Source organism: Ischnura elegans, chromosome 3, assembly GCF_921293095.1.
Source record: "Ischnura elegans chromosome 3, ioIscEleg1.1, whole genome shotgun sequence".
In the NCBI taxonomy this organism is placed as follows: domain Eukaryota; kingdom Metazoa; phylum Arthropoda; class Insecta; order Odonata; family Coenagrionidae; genus Ischnura; species Ischnura elegans.
Genome location: NC_060248.1, coordinates 58614106 through 58631448, shown reverse-complemented (window position 1 = coordinate 58631448; position 17343 = coordinate 58614106). Strand labels below are relative to the sequence as shown.

At 37.0% G+C, this 17343-nt stretch overlaps 1 protein-coding gene across 1 annotated transcript in view; it reads right to left on the bottom strand.

The window, feature by feature from the left end:
• The window catches only part of LOC124155860 (pancreatic lipase-related protein 2-like), a 51515-nt gene that overhangs the window by 22210 nt on the left and 11962 nt on the right, over nt 1–17343 (bottom strand). The window contains exons 2-3 of the mRNA XM_046530013.1: nt 5225–5366; nt 3603–3766 (exon numbers count right to left, since the gene is read on the bottom strand). Of these exons, the coding sequence (XP_046385969.1) occupies nt 3603–3766; nt 5225–5366 (306 nt within the window). The remainder of the gene's footprint in view (nt 1–3602; nt 3767–5224; nt 5367–17343) is intronic.

Sequence of the window (17343 nt, the reverse complement as noted above, 5' to 3'; positions counted from 1 at the left end):
TATGAGGTTATTTCCTTGAAAAATTAGTTTTATTTTAGTTACATATTTTATACTAATACATATCATTTTTCGTGGGTTTAAAGAAAATTTGTTGAATGCTTTCGTTTCAATTCAGTGCTGATGTTTCTTAAAGACTTTTGCGATTTTTGCTTGTAGGGTGAGCAGCTGCTACGCTGGGTACGCCCATGTTCCCAGTTACTCCACTGGTGTGATATATTTCATAGGGAGCTGTTAAATTTTTATGTGAAATTTCAAATCTCAGGATGCAGGAATAGAAAATTTCTGTTGGAGGCAAGAACAGTGTTATTTATATTTTATTTAATTATTGTCATACCTCATGCTCAGCTGGATATTAACTTGGCGTACTGCAGTAGGCCTTCATTGAGGTTTGTTGCTAAACGGTGTAACATAATGTCAACAAGCCACCATGTTGTTTGTAAATAATTTAAAACTAACAATGGTAGTGAGGGAGGGGGAGATTGTGGTGAATGGAAAAAGGGAGTTGTGTATGGAGAGAAGGAAGAGATGGACGTGATAGAAAGGATCGGGAGAAAAATTAAAGAGTGGTGTATTGTGCGACCGGAGGAAGAAATACGGCAGAATCCAGGATCGGCAGGAGGAATTAAAGAACGCGGAGAAGAAGGAGGCTTCTACGAGAGAGAGAGAGAGACCAGAGGAAAAGGATACGAAGAGCTGAAAACCCCCACACTGGTGCAGTTCATGGCGGTGGTTCAATGAGTGGTAGTACGGATAATATAAATGGGATTTTGATAGTCATGGTGGCTTTTTGATGTTGTTTTTTGCTCCCAAGTTTCAAAATATAGAGCTTGTTTTTGAATTGTACTGAAATTATTTGTTAAGTTAGTAGTGGGTATTTAAAAACGTTACAACGGAGTACATTTCATTTTCTTGGTTCCTCGGTAAACTATAGCAAATGTAGGTCAATAAGTCATTCATTGCTCGAAGACATAATGATGACGAGATGGAAATGAACCGTTCCCGTAGAGAGGAACTCTTTAAGTGAGCCGATACTCGCGCACTGTCGGCGGTCATTTGTTTAACTTCCAATCAATACCCCATTTGTCGAAATCTGTTGCGTCATCTGAACTTGAGCTCAATATCGGCAATGAAGATACCCCTCTAACAAGGGTGGATCCAGGATTTTTTCTGGGGGCGGAGTGAGGCGCCGCAAGGGTCTGACAGGCAAACGGTCTTCTGATATTTGAGATTAAGGACAACATGCGAGGGTCGTTCAATAAGTCTTTAGAGAAAGGTATAAATACAAATTAAATTGGGTCATTTTTTTTATATTTTTCATTGTAGCCTTCTTTCAGCAATATAAAATATTTGAAGCATTTTTCCAAGTACATATTTTAAGCCATCCAAAAAGAACAATTTTGGTATCTCCTCAAAATAGGCATTAGTTTGGGCGATGGCCTCCTCCATCGACTTAAACCTTTGTTCGCATAACCATTTCTTCGCGTTGTGAAATTATAAAAAGTCACCGGAGGTCAAATCTGTTGAATGCGGTGAATTTTGTGAAAAGGGACCTAGTTTCTATAGGAGAAGATAGGAGTTATACATCGTCTGAGGTTACCAATGCATGCATGAGGCGCAGAGCTCAGGGAAACATGTCTTAATAATCACCTATTAAAACTGGCTAAGGTCGGAAAGTTTTCTTCGTTTGATAAGGTATTAATAAACCTTTTTTAAGCCAAGCGCTACCAGACAGCAAGGTACTCAGCTACCCTCAAGCATCCTGCGTCCTATCAGCGCTCAGAGCCTCGATCAAGGTCACCTCACAAGGCGGGAGGGGGAACCAGAAATACGTCACACGGAGAGATTTTCTTACCCGTCGCGTTTTCGCGCGGTTGAAAATTTTCACTTTTCATTTAATCGCGAAACATAGATATCGTCATTTAAAAATCTAAAAGCGTGAAATACGTACTCCAGGAGTAACAATCTTCCGATATAGGCAATAAAAAAAATAATAGGAAACCACCCTATTATCCAATGTGAGAAAGCGCGGCAGCAATCTTGCTGATATTTTTTTCACACCCAATTTTTCGTGCAAAATTAAAGCAATTGTGCGGTGCGATATGCCCGTGGCCTTACATCTATCGCGCACTTTGATTCGTCTAGTACTTAAAACCATATCGTGGATTTTGTCAATCATTTTGGAGGGTAGACACTTGCACACAGCGTCCGGAACAATGTCCATTTATTTGGATGTACGATCTGGTTTAAACTCTTTTACCCAGTTATAAATATTTTCAAACACCAGAGCAGATCTTCCACAAGCTTTGTTCAAGTTAGTTTTGATATCTTTCGGCGTTAACCCTTTCATAAATAAGTGTTTGTAATCACCGCAAAAAAACTCAATTTTATCCATTTTTGTAAACAAATTAAAAACTAAAATCGGCAACAACAATGAAACTATGGGATGGAAACAGTTGAAGATTTAACAGCTGACCAGGCACGAGAGCTACTTTCTAGTCAAAATTAATTTTTGATACCAAAAGAGCAATATCTTGGAGGTTCTAAAGACTTGTTGAACGACCCTCGTACAACAATTGCTTATACGAAATATGCTCTTAATTTTAATATGAAAGCTATTAGTATGAAATTAAATGACTGCTAATTTTCGGGTTCTCCAGCCGCGTCTGTCGTTTATGGCTGACAACCGTTGTCAACCATAAACCGCGGAAACCGGAAACCTACGCACGAATGAAATTAAATGATTGAGGCTCCGTAATACGCAAAATAGCACAGACTTAAATGCAACCGTATTAACCCTTAACCGGTGACGTGCGGTCTGGGAGACCGCTACATTTCTAAAATTATTAATATTTTCAAAATGCTATTAAAAATATCTATAATCCTCGGGAGCGTCTTGATTTTGTATATTAAGGACATACCACTCTTAAAATTTAACGTTCCCATAATTTATTTCTGAAAATTTGCAACTGAATTTGAGTAGCGGTCTGTGAGACCTCACGGCACTAAATTGGAAAAACCGATAAACGTAATGCTGGTGGAAATGATTCGAAAAGTTATTAAAAACAATTGCTAGTGATTTTCAAAGAATAATAATAATTAGTAACAATTTTTAAGGAAGCATTTTTAGTTGCATAACGTGGATAATTAAGTGCTTAAATAAAAAAGTACAGTAGTAAAAATAATTACTCAAGTGTTTTTTATATCAGTTTTTTGATCCTGTTTCAAGCAACAATTTTTACTGCAAAAATTGGTGCGTATTGGGAATGCATAATATTAAATATAAGTTTTGTAATAGTTGAGAATTCAGTGAAAAGTGAAACCAAGCAATAAAAATGACTTTGCAACGTTTTACGAATTTTTGTTTTATTGCGGTCTCCCAGACCGCACGTCACTGGTAGTGAAACAAGAGTGGTACGTCACTGGGTGAAAAATCTTGTCTATTTTTTAAGCGTCTGGGGGGGGGGGGGGGGGAGGAAATCACGTTCCCACGTGCTTCCCCCCTAAATCCTCCTATGCCCCCTTTCCTTCGTCTCTCCTTCCCGTTACGATTGTCAAAGTGAAAGCGACGGATGGCGGAAATGGCTCGTCCAACCATACCTTACCTTTGATGGAATCGTCGATGACCTTGGCCCTGATATTCTCCATGAAGCCGTGGATGATGATCATCGTGGGCAGGTCATGTTGCATTTCGTGGACCGCGTCCTCCATTTTACTCTTGTCCACCAGCATGTACTCCATGCTCCTGGGCGTACCGATGCCTCTCCTCCTGTGCAATCGGAAGAGTTGGTGAATTTATCGTTGTATTGATTTTGTAATAGTTCTGGATAATTTTGAGTTTAGTGATATTATTTATATTTAATGCATTCATGTTATAAGAGAAGGATTATTCAATTAAACTCGTAATCGCAATCCATTGTAGGAATTCGGTAGATGAAAGGAAATGATAAATTTAAACGACTAAAAATTCTTCACAAACAGTTATCTGATTTGCTGAGGATATAAGGTTACAATCCGAGGTAACCTTAACGAGATCCCTTACAAAGGTTTCCAATCGGTTGGTGTATATGTTGCTGTGATATTCTTTTGCGACGAAGTAATTTTATTGTAAACTATCACAGGAAAGTATTTAGCTTGACGAGATTTGCCATATTTTTCGGCCAGTTGAGACCCTTTCTTTAACTGTTAATCTACAGAGGCCGTAGAGCTCATTTCCCTTAAGTTATTTATTTAAAAATCTTCCTTTAGCCATTCTCTCGTTTAAGTTTGAAAGAAAAAAACGCAGAAAGCCCATTTTTTCATAGTTTGGTGACCTCATTATAGTTAAGGCTCATTTCCTCGATCAGAGATAACTTTTCGCTGAGACAAGGAACCGTTCAAAAGAGTGAATGCAATTACAAACAATAAGATTCACATGCGAAAAGCGAGCCTCAGGCAAACGCATGTTTTATGGAAATACATAGTTTCCCTTTTCTAAATAATGTGGCCATAAATTGGATGATATGGTTGTGTATGAATTTGCAATTGTGCAAGATACAGTCATTAACCGATATCGTAATGCGAAACTTCTATTCTTACTGAATTCATTTTCTCTCACTTCGCGAAAGGAGAATAGTAGTGTTTTCGCTCGACGATACCATCATAATGAGCGGTAATGGTCGCGGTGGAAACGCCTAATTGCGATATGGGTTGGTAATTCTTTCAAGACCCCCTAGCAGCCTATGAATATTCGTTTCACTTCGCATGAAAATAAGCATGGCTGGGCAAAATACAGGTCGAGGCTTATTTGAAGTACAAAATACGTATTAAGACTGCTCCAAATGTATTTGGAATGCAAGAAACAAAACACCTTTGGCTTTGGTATTTGAAATGCAAATTAGTATTTTAAATGGTTTTCAAAATGCAAAAAACGTTTGTATGGTAACTAAGAGATCTTAAAAACATATAATCTGTTTTAGTACTAGGCAAGTATTTAACAAATGTATTATGTATTCTAGAATGGGAAAATCAAATGCTCTGTGTTTCAAAAAACAAAATACAAGATGCGTTCAGGTCATGTGTTTGGAATAAATACCAAATACAAATTGCGGCTGTATTTGGAATACTGCACAGCGAAAATTAGTTTATCCCGATTGGATGGATATGTTAATATCATAATCCTACCTGAAACCGTGAAGGTACTCTAAGCATGAGGAGAAGCGGTAAATAGTGAAAGTGGTTACGTTACCTCTTGAAGAGAAGGAAGTTCACGGGCATGTCCATGGAGTCGTTCTTTTCCATGGCTTCTGGGTCTCTATCTTGCGGGAACAGGGTGAAGAAGTAGTCCCCGAATTCGAACCCGAGAGCCGTATTCACGAACTGACCCCATGCTAGAAAGAGAAATTGAAATTGAGCGTGAGTATCCATGAGGTTTAATAAGGACTTGCCGCTCTTGATCCATACTTCAATTTTCAGGAAGGATTAATCACTCGTTGAAAACTTTAATGGGGACGTACACGTGTCTCTCGACCAGCGTTTTGGGTGACATATTACTCGCGTACAACTTACGCTATAGTAATGAAATTTTCAGGAAATGAAGACTAAGACCTGTTCACCATTTGCCTGTATATCAAAGCAATTACATCCTAGAGAATAATTTAATTTTAAATGTTTCAAAATTAAGAGTAGGAAAATAATACTGACAATTGTCTACTTATCATCATTAGTCAACAATCCTAAGATTGATTTGACGCAGCTCTCCATTTCTCTCTCATATCCGCTAACCTTTTCATACCGACGTATTTCTTCTCTATTACATCCTTTATAACCTGTCCTGCGTAACTCATTCGGGGCCGTACTTTGCCCTTCCGCCCTTCCACCCATCGGCGGATTTAGATTTAGGGGAGCACGGGGGCGCGTAGACCCTTAAAAAATAGGCAAGATTTTTAATATGGTCCCTTTATCATTGCGTTTGTTTTGTATTACGGGGTATCCTTGTACCCCCACAGAATAAATCCTGGATCCGGCCTTCCTTCCACCGGTCCTACGATTGTTTTCATCACGTCATCATGACTTATAACGCTGCCAGCCAATTTTTTCCATCTTCTCCTTAATGTTTTTAGAAGACTTCCCTTTTCTCCCTCCCTTCTTAGCACTTCCTCATTTCTTACACGGTCGATCCATTCTATCTTCATTATTCTTCGTTAGAAACATATTTCGAATGCTTACAATCTTGACGTCTCTGCTACTGTAAACGTCCAAGCTACCATAGTGAAACATGCTCCATATGTATCATCTGATGAATTGTTTCCTTTAAGTTAAGTTCCTTCCATAACGTCAGACCTTCGTGAGTAACTTTTAAGGATCCTTCTTTCATCTTTTCGATTATTCCCTTCCACCTGTCCTTCTACGATTGTTTTCATTAGGCCATCATCCCTCAAAATGTTGCCAATTTTGCTGTCCCATCTTCTTCGTAAGGTTTTTGGAAAACATTTCTTTTCTCCTACTCTTATAAGTACTTCCTATTTGCTTATTCGGTTGATACATTTCACCTTCATCGTTCTTCGGTAACTCTACATAACTTGAAAATTTCAAGATGATGGCTTAAATTTTAAGTGATTTATCCGTCACCAAAAAAGTTCCTTTCGAGTGGAAGAATTTCTTACTCTTACTGATATTACCTACAATTTTTCTAGCCGGATACACTTGACCCTTTGACAGCATTTGCCTGTATCCCTATCTTGAGAAAATAATACAAAAACATTTTCTAGTGTATAACGTTTTAAATGTTTGATTCGGGCAATGAAAAATTTAGAAAAAGGTTAACTTTACAATGCAATGCCCTTAAAATTTTAAGATAGAAACGTTTATTGTAAGTGAGCATTTCGTCACAAAAATAAGCAAAATATGATCAGTTCATAAGGAGTGATGAATCCTGTTGAATTTTCATTTTTGTCTCCTTCCGCTTGTTCAGGTTTGTTTCTAGGCATTAAAAGCAATGCTTTTATGGCCGTGTAACATTAGCAGGTTTTTTACTTAATAATACTGTCGCAACAAGCGTTCTAGATCTATGGTAGAAGAGAATAGAATATGAAATTTATTATTCCGGGACAAGTTTAGGAACATATATGGTTATAAATATCATAGAGTCAGACATATTACAAGAATAGGTAGATTTACATTATACATCGATTTCACAGAATGCGTCTAAATATATGACAGAGTAGAACAAAAAAAATACATATGTACATATAATTAACAGCGAGACAAACGTATGAAGTCATAAATACATCTGATTTTATTGAATGCGACTTAATATATGACAGGGTAGAACAAAAAAAAATACACATGTACATATAATTATCATCATGACAAACGTATGAATTCATAAATACATGTGATTTTATTGACTTTAACATCAGCACAATAATAAGTTTACTTCAGCATTAGCACAATAATCAGTTAAGTTACAATATTCAATTTACATGTAGCAATATTTCATAATATTTCCTTTTGAACTGTCTTACATTTTTAGATTTTTTTAAATCGCATGGCAATTGATTTGATTGATCGCATGGCAATTGATTGATCCATATTTCGCAGGAGGTGATATAGAAAGACCTAGCGAAAATGGATGTTCTATGGTTTGGAATGTAGAGTTCTTCCATATGGCGTGTCGGGCGTTTGGTAGAAGGAAGAAACGGATTAACAATTTACAGCCGAAGGCTGGATGTCTCAACGGGTACGTTATTTGAAACTCATTATATAAATGTAAGGTTTGATGTGTCATTTGTACAAAATACAAATATAAATAATTTTCCAAAATGCTCAGTTTCTTCCCAAAATACTGTTCAAATTATTTTAGGATTTTTTTCCTCTCAATTCAATGTGGAACGCGCCTCGGGAGTATCATAATAATTATTGCTGTGCTGCGAAGGAAAATAGTGTTTCGAAGTGTAAAGCAAGGCTAAGAGAAATCCGGCGTCTGAAAGAGGTCAAGGTGGTTGAAACTGGAAAATGGTTCGCTTTTCAGGAACATGAAAAAAAATTCAGTCTGAATTAGACTAATGTAAGGGTCACACCTTATCTAAAGGACTCAAAATTTAAACGATTCCTTCCCTACACGAAGATAAGAAATTGAATAATGTCTGCTCTGCATTTAGGCCTTCATTGCGAGGAATATATACGAAAACTTGGTAGTACAAGTGTAGTTAACATCTTTCGCGTATAAAAGATCCTACCTGATCCTACTTCGATGCTCCGTGATTTATTCTTTATGAATGGATGAGTTAGGTTGATCACTCTTTTTGTGCGCAGCTTTTGATATTGAAAATATTTATCGCATAATTTACTCTTAAATATTTTTTTCTGATATTAATTATGGCAGGCCTGATATAGGCAGTTAAATCTTAATTTTCACAAATCTTAGTTCCATGCGAAGTGTGTTCTGGTGCAGCGTGAAACTTCCAAACCTTGAAAATATTCCGAATAAATTTAATAATTTATACCCTCATCTTGTGGTTCAAAATGTTGGCTAAGAAGGGTTTGCATTTTATGCATTTTCTTGCGAAAGATTTTGATGATCGGTATCACTTCATTGATGACTCGCTGATCACACAGTATGAGGTTTTTGAACTGGAGTTCAAAATAAGTCGCGTGTGACCTAGTCCTCAGACGAGAAAACACGTTCCCGCTATCGGTGTTATGAATAGAGTAGTCGAGTCGCCAATCTGTTGCTAGTCATATTGAGAAAAGGGCCTGGTTTATATTCTGGCCGTTGATGAAAAAATTACAGACATCGATGGCTTACTTCTAACAACACGTATCTCATAATTTAGCCGGTTTTACACAGGTATGTTAAACAAAGTGTAATAACATTTAAAAAATAAAATTAAAGCCAAAAACAACCCTTTGTTGGAAAATGTACGTTTCTTTTTCAGTTTAATGAATTTTTGGCTTTTAATTTTAGCGTACAATTAGAAAAAATAATCGTTTTTTTGCTCTCCCGAAAAGTTGCAATTTTTGAGATACGTGTTGTTAGAACTTAGCCATCGATATTATCCTGTATTTTCGTGGTCATCTGGAGGCGGAAATCAACTTTTTCGGATAGGTAGAATATTTTTCAGACACTTATAAATGATTTTTGACCCACTAATTATCGAATAGATAGGATAATTTCATAAAATATTCAATTTGATTTTTTGAACGATTTTGGAAGGAGCATATGATAGGATCGCAATGCAAGAATTATAAATAAAATCCAGTGAAGAGTCTAATCTGAGGTTTAGAGTTTTACGGTGCGGAAAAATGGATACTTAGGAAGGAGGACGAGAGAAGATTGGAGGCGTTCGAGATGTGGGTGTGGAGAAGAATGGAGAGGGTGAAGTGGACGGAGAGGAGGCGGAACGACTAAGTGCTGGGCATGGTGGGTGAGGAGAGGTAGCTTATAGATGGGATAGATGGAAAATTTAAGTAATTAATTAGATCAAAATGAAACAAATTTCTGAATATTGGCTATTTTATTGCCGTCAAATCAGGTAAATGGGCCAAATTTCAAACCAATCCGACAATGGGAAGTGGGCTAATAATCAATTTCCAGATTTCATCGATGAAACAGACAAGCACATAGAGGAAGCAAGTCGGTAAAAAGCGTATAAAAAGTAATCTGTAGTTTCATTGTGCAGAAAAATTACCCGGCTTCCATCCGGTTGATGAGATTCACGGCTGCCGAGGCTATGACGGAAGAGTTATTCATCGGAATGGATTCGTCGGCAGTCATGCAACTCATCAGCCGGAAGGAAGCCCGTGAGCTCCTCTATATAAACATTCACCGGAAAATAGTATTCGTAAATGATGGAAAAAGGAAAATTTCAATAGGTAAGAATATTTAATGCGACTCGGGTTTCAACACGGTGTGTCATTGTCAAGCAGGTTTGCGGAGACCATTTTTGTCATATTGGACACATTTCTCTGATATACCCTGGAACCGTTCGTTTTACTCTTAGTACATGCTGCTACATTCTTTGCCTTCGGAGTTAATCAACGGCACCACTTGAGATACATCATTAATGACCGATTTTTACTGCGACCGAAGTTGTATTGTCCCAACTCCAATCATAGTCATGAGGAACAAGTCCTCAATCCATTCCTAACACCTTCACTACCAACACATTCTGATCAAGCATAATAGTTGCTAATAGTCTTCTACCACCTCACTCAACTATGCCGTTTTAACCAGGATTTACTATGTGTTTAATTATGTTATTTATCCACTAGCAGGCCATCCAGCTACTCTGAGAAGAGAGAAGCACAGAACTTGGAATTTATGGCAGGATTTATAGGTAACGGACCGAAGCAGGTATAATGACGGTATGCATGTGTATCAGCAAGCAATGGAAAAATAATTTCCGTACACCGCGCACGGGATGACCTTATACCCGGCTCCATAACATTGAACAGTATGTGTGTCCGTTCATGCGTGGACCAAAAACACATACCCCAGCAAATGGGCTTGAAGCAAGAACCACAGAAGTTTTGTGACGCAACAAATGGTAGTGAGATAGTGACACAAGGGATAGATCACGTGTCAGATACAACCAAAAGTAGCACTGCGGGCTTTGGGAGCACGAGATGCACCTATTATAGGCGCAAAAAAGTTAGAAGCAGTTTTAGGAAATTCTGCCGAAGCTCCATAGGGTCATGTCATATATCGTTTTACTCATTATTTATTTGGCTACAGCAATGAATCATTAAACATTGTTTAAACGTAAACGTTTAGCTTCTACGGTCGAAAGAGTGGAGAAGAACACGCGAAAAACAATGAGAACGGCGAAACGGTCGTCTTCTTCATCTCGTCACGGGCAAAATATTAAGTTAATGCATTTCATTGTATTTTTTATAGAGAGAACAACATTTTCGCATTACAAAGAGATTTTTTAAGATTAAATTTTACCCATTTTTTTGATTTTTAAATGGCTGAAAGGTAGGTATCAATATCCTAAGTTTAGAATAATAGATGAATAATGAAGTTACGTATGCTATATGTAAAAATATTTCTAAACTTTTCATATAAGGAAATGTTTATATTGCTCCTCTTACTTAAAATAAACGAAAAATACGATAAACGCCCCGCGGCAATGAACTCTACCAAAATGACGATTTTCGCAGCCGTATGTAAATGCATAGCGGACAGACAAACGGACATCCTCTTCAAGCCATTTTACACGGGGCACGGAATTGCGCAGGTTAGAGCTGCATTAATTTCTAAAATGGCGTGGAATTGCACGAATGCATGAACGAAATTGGAACAGGGGCTATTTTGCCGTCTCCCATCCACTCATTCTCGCATGTAATCTAGCAATTCACCGCTTTACACGACGCAATTTTGATTGCGCCTTCGCACGTACGTCAGATTGCGCAATGCTGTGTACCGTGTAAAACGGCCTTTATATCTACGTAGGCAGATGAAGAGGACGGTCCACTCGTTTTACTTTGTCGTTTTTTTTCGCGACGTAGGTAATACTCCTGAATAATTTAAAATATCATCTTAAAAATTTCAATATGTTTTTATAGTGGACTGCAACGTAAGACGTTTTTTTTGTTCCAAATTCCCTTTATTTTCCTCAATTTACAGTTTACTTTTGCCTTACTAATTCGAGCTACTTTCCCTTTTTTCTCTCTCCTCAACAATCCCCTTCTCTTTCCATCAATAACTCCTCATCAACAATAGCATCGATAATTACGTATCAAATCGATTTTTTTTCTTGACCTCAATTATTAAATCATGAAATAAGTCTCGGAGTACACGCCTGATATAATATATACTAAGACCTATATTCCGAGTCGTTGTCCATCATTAATTATCAAACGTTAAAAGACCTATTTCAAATTTAAATATTTTTAGAAGTATTTATTCATGCACAGTTTTTAATGTTGAGATTCGTTCAAGTATTGAAAAATCTCTAGTTTGAGGGCCCTAAAAATTTCAAGTTGACAAAGTAACTTTTAATCGAGTAATTTTTCCCGTAAAAAGTACAAAATACGATCAGTCGAGAGGAAGTGATGTGTAGAACGTGAGTCAGAGGGAGAACGCGCCCAGGGAAGAAATTGGACCTCCTACCCTTATATTGTGTGATACTCACACGCCTGTGGCTTAGTTCGGGATGACCTCTACCCTCACCTATCCAAACCAATCGTCGGGTTGAATCACTTAGTGAAATACAGTAGACTCATTCCAATTTAAAAAATTAATATCAGTACTTATTAACGTCTATTTTGTATTTGATTTTCGTTAAAGCTTTGAAAAATCTCTATGAGCCCTGAAAATTTCAAGTAACATAGTAACATTTAATCGATTAATTTATCCCGTAAAGAAATACAAAATATGACCAGTGCAAGTGATACGTCATAATAAGAGTAGTCTCCACTTGATGGGCCCTGAAAATTTCAAGCTGACATGTTATATTTTAATTTAGTAATATGTCCTATAAAAATACAATATTCGATCAGTGCGAGTGATACATCCTATTGACATAGAACGTGGGGCGGGGAGAGCGCATTGCTCTGCGCTTCTGCCGCATTAATTCACATTCCCACCGCCCCTCCGTGGGGATGTCGCTTCCCCGTCAGCGCCCGTGTTGGCTCACCTTAATTTCACTTTCCGTCTCATTCGTCCTTGCCGCGTGACCACGCGCCCGGTCCCCGAGTATAATCAACAGCTGGCGCTGCGCGACCTTGGCAGGGCGATGTTTATGCTTCTTTTTTCGTCGTTCAAAAAAAAAAAGGAAAGCTGTGTAATTTTGGATCATTTGTTCGAAGTGGGAGTGATGGCTGATGGGATAGAAGAGATAATCGGTGCAACGATCGATTAGCCGATTTGGAATGCTGCCAAATTGACTCGTTTGATAATGATTAATTCGCGGGTTTTAAGGTGGGATTAGATGTAGCCTCACACTAACAGGCTAAAAGCGAGCCTTTTTTATTCCATAGCTCTTGTCTAAGCTAAGCTCATATTTCATAGCTGTTGTTCTTAAGTTAATCCAAGTTGTTATAACTTATAGTTAGTTATTTTTAATTACTTATGTTAGTATATGGCATTTAAGGGTCATTGATGTCTCACTGGTATTCGATTTTTTGGTGCATTTTAATCCCAGAACATTTCATTTAATCTCTTATTTGTTTTTTTTAATTGCTATTTTTTCAATACATTTTTCGTGTCGTCGAGTAAATCAATACCTGTTAATTTTAATTCCTTGAGGCATTCATTCGTGCATAAAAATATAAATAGATTTTTTAAAGCGCTGGCCGTGAAATATTTAATTTATTAGATTGCCAAACTCAAGAGTGAAAAACCCAAGTTTTTTTTATGCAGATGAAAGGAGGCTAGCTTGTTCCTGCCAATTTAAAAACGGCCTAATTATCATTATTCCTTTTTTTGTCGTCATGACAGTGAATGGAGTTTAAGTTTTTGGTATCAGCATTACTTTATCTCCATGGCATAGGTGTACAGAGTTTTTCCCTTCTATTTTTTTGAATTTTTTTTGTATCTCCACTCTTGATTTTGCAATCTCCTCAAAATATGATGGAAAGCTCCATTCATCTCCATGCAGTTCTGATCGTGGCCTTCACTTTGACGGGAGAGTTGGAAGGGTAATTGCCCATGACAGTTGTTGCGCCTTATCACTTTCACAAATGCATAATACATTTCTTTCCCTTTTAGCTACCGATTGCTTAATAGGAATCGCCACACACTGATTCTGCAGCTGAATATTTCTATGCATTTTGTGGTAGAGATGAACTTCATTTAAAATATCTCATTGACCTACTTTAGGGATTTGGTCTGAACCTTTACCATTCTTGTTTCACATTTTATGTGAATCTATTTTAATTTTTTTGATATTGTCTCCTGCACTATTCTAAGGAACATTATCGTCTTATATATTGGCCAGATATTTTCATTACTTACTTAAAAATGAACAGAAATTAGGAATGAGATTTAAATTACGAAGTGAACTATGAGGACTTAGATATTAAATTTAACCATGGAAAATTCGGATCCCTTTCTTTGAATGTGTGAATTTCAGTAGCATACCTTTGCCTATAGCCCTAACCTAACCTCCTCCATCCAATTCAACGTTAGAGTTGAATTTCTGAGCGAAAGGAAGAAATTCAATTCTTCGCCTAGAAAACTTATAAATAAAAGTTTTCTTGATATATGTGTAAACCGATTGGTCTCGCTCAAAAGTTAAAATTGGAACGGAATGCCTCTCTTTCGCGATGTCCTGATTTTGGGCCATTGGTATAGCCACTCTATATATGCTACCGGGCCAAGGCAGTCATCTTGATGGATTGAAAGGGTGAAAAGAATCGGAGAGCGTTAATGAATTTTTTTATGGATTTCCACGTTTCCGTTACACAACTGTGCGGCTAATTGTACTCAATAATTTGTTGCTTGCTGCCCTGGAGGGGCTCCAGAGAATAAATTTAGCACGTACTCCAGGTCAAAACTTGGAAAAAAATTCATTGGTACAGGTCTCGAACGCTTCAAGTCTTTTCAAGTCAGCTTTTCAAATTGTCCATGCTTCTGATCCATACCCTTTGGCCGAATGATAGAAAAAATCGGCTTGGAGCGATAAATTTGAGTCGTTTTTCTTTCTTTTATGCATAAATACTCTACACTTATGGTACTACTAGCATAAGTACTCCACACTATACACTAACAGTATTATAAACAAAATTCACTAACTCTCGCTTTACTTTGTGGTATTCCATTATGAGTTATTCTGGATATACACGATTATTTAATAAATCATAATTTGCGCCTGAAGATGATGATAATTCATTGAAACCCGGGTCACGCTCTGATATAAAATAAGTGGTATAAGTAAATGTGTATATCCAGGAAAACTTAGTATTATAAACTTTATGCTCGTATGACTTTCCTCTATGCTCGTATAGGGAAGAATGCCTTGCCGTCAAATTTGATCTTGAAGTTCGTTGCGCTGTCGAGGAAAATCTCACCTGGCGCCTTGGTTGCGGATTCCACGAAAACTCTCTGAAGCTTTCGGAAGAGTCTTTTTTTTCCAGAAAAGTTTCTCGGGTTTTCCACCGGTTGACGTTTTTCATGTCTCCCGACGTTTCGAGCAGCGACTTGCTGTTCATCCTCAGGGGATCTTCCGAAGATTCGGAAGGAAGGGGATTCGGAAGATCTCCTGAGGATGAACAGAAAGTCGCTGCTCGAAACGTCGGCAGACATCAACCGGTGGAAAACCCGAGAAACTTTTCTGCACCTGATACGCCGGGATAACCTAAGATCATGCATTCTTTTTATTGTTTTATGATTGCTCTGCACTGCATACTGAATCTAAAAGAATAAGGTTCGGAATATGGAATTTTTGTCCTTTAATACGTACTTTTCCTGAAAGTTTACTTTTTAGTTTACTGTTTAGTTTTTAACGTGAAAGCGTTGTCGGACGAGAATGGTGTGGTACCACCGAGCCAGTCAGAATACTTAATACTTATTGGTAATAACTCGAAGATACTGACTAGTTAGATCGAATGGATCTTAATGAGCGGGTTTTGTTTGGGGGTTTTTTACTTAATGAAACTGCTAACAATCTTTGACTCATCTAAACATATTTTACACCAAAGTTTTTATGCAGTTGCATGTGATCATATTGCTGACGTCGAAATGGAAACTATTTGTTTATATTTCACCATAAGCTATGTTTATTCTTGTTTTGTAAGTAATGTTTTTATTTTAAATTAGACGAAACGAATTTCGTGTCATTAAAAAATACAAGGATGATTGTTAACTTGTGACATTAATCAAGTTAGGAGATATTTCTAGCTTATTAATTACCCACTGCGAGCAAGTCTGTCCTCTGTTCATCGTCTAATAGGTTCAATATAGTCGGTCAATGTTCCTTCAAAAAGAAATTTTATAAAAAAATGAAGTGCTGATTTTACAAACCCTAAGTTAAAATTGATTTCAAAATATAGTCTTTTTTATGATAACTAAAAGCATGTATTTTTTTAACTGCATTAAATTTCGCCATATTTGGCCCGGTCTTAGTGGGGTTGCTTTTTTTATCATGAAAGTAGGCTGAAATAATGGCTGATTATGTATCTGGGTGTAATTGGAAAAGACAAACGCATGTTATATGGGAATGCGTAGTTTCTTTTTTCTGAATAATATGACCACAAATTGGGTGACATGGATGCGTATGAAATTGCAGTTATGCAAGATACAGTCATCAACCGATATAGTAGTGTGTAACTTCGATTCTTATTGAATTCCTTTTCTCTCGCTTCGAAACAGGAGAATTGCAATGTTTTTGCTCTGCGATACCATGATAATTAGCGGTAATGGTCGCGGTGAAAACGCCTAATTGCGAGGTGGGTTGGTAATTCTTTTAAGCCTTGTGCAGCCTCCACCATGGATGGGAATTCGTTTCACTTCGCATGAAAATAAGAGTATGCAGATCTGTTGGATCTGGTGATATCATGATCATGACTGAAAGCTTGAGTCCTTGTGGCTAGACTGAACACCAAGCAGTTTGCTTTTCTGGGTTAATGAGATTTAAATAAAAACATTGTAGCTGCATTATCATGCTGAAAAATCAGTACGTTTATATTTAAATCAATGCTATTATCTTTTTTCGAGGTGTGTTCGATAAAAACATGATATGATATAAAATTAAGTTCCCCCAATTTTTTCTTTCGATTTTTCGTAAAGTAGTAACTTTTCTCACTTTAAAATTAAAATGCTTGCTGTTTTTCTAAGGTAAATTTAATGTCTGTGGAGTAATTTTGTGCCTAAGGATTGTGCAGCAAAAAAAGTTCCTCTGTGTTAATACTTATATTTTACGATTTATACTCCGTCAAAAGAGTAATGAGGTTAATTTTTAATTGAAATATTATTTCAAAGTTCCAATCAATTAATGTTTACTCATATTATTTTGTATATTATTTTATCACGCGTATAAACATCTTACCTATCATTATTTTTGTAGGACGGCATAGCAATTGCTAGTCACGACCATCGAATCTTTTACTGAATAGTGCATTCTTCTTCATTATTTTTACTGCCAACAATGATTCATCTTTAGCTTACATGTTCATTAAAAGGGACTAATTTTTCTCAGAGCGTATTTTAAGTTGTTATCAGTTATTTTCTCCTTGCCCAATTGCCGACATCATTTTTTAATCATTTCTAAACGAATGTACATGGGCAAATTTAGAGTTTTATTTTCTCAAGGGTTATAAGAAATATTTAGTAAGGTTTCCCAAAACTATATTCCTTCATAATGTAAGATTTAGTGCGGGACTTCCTCTTTGGTTGTAACTCATTTGAATACATTATTTTTA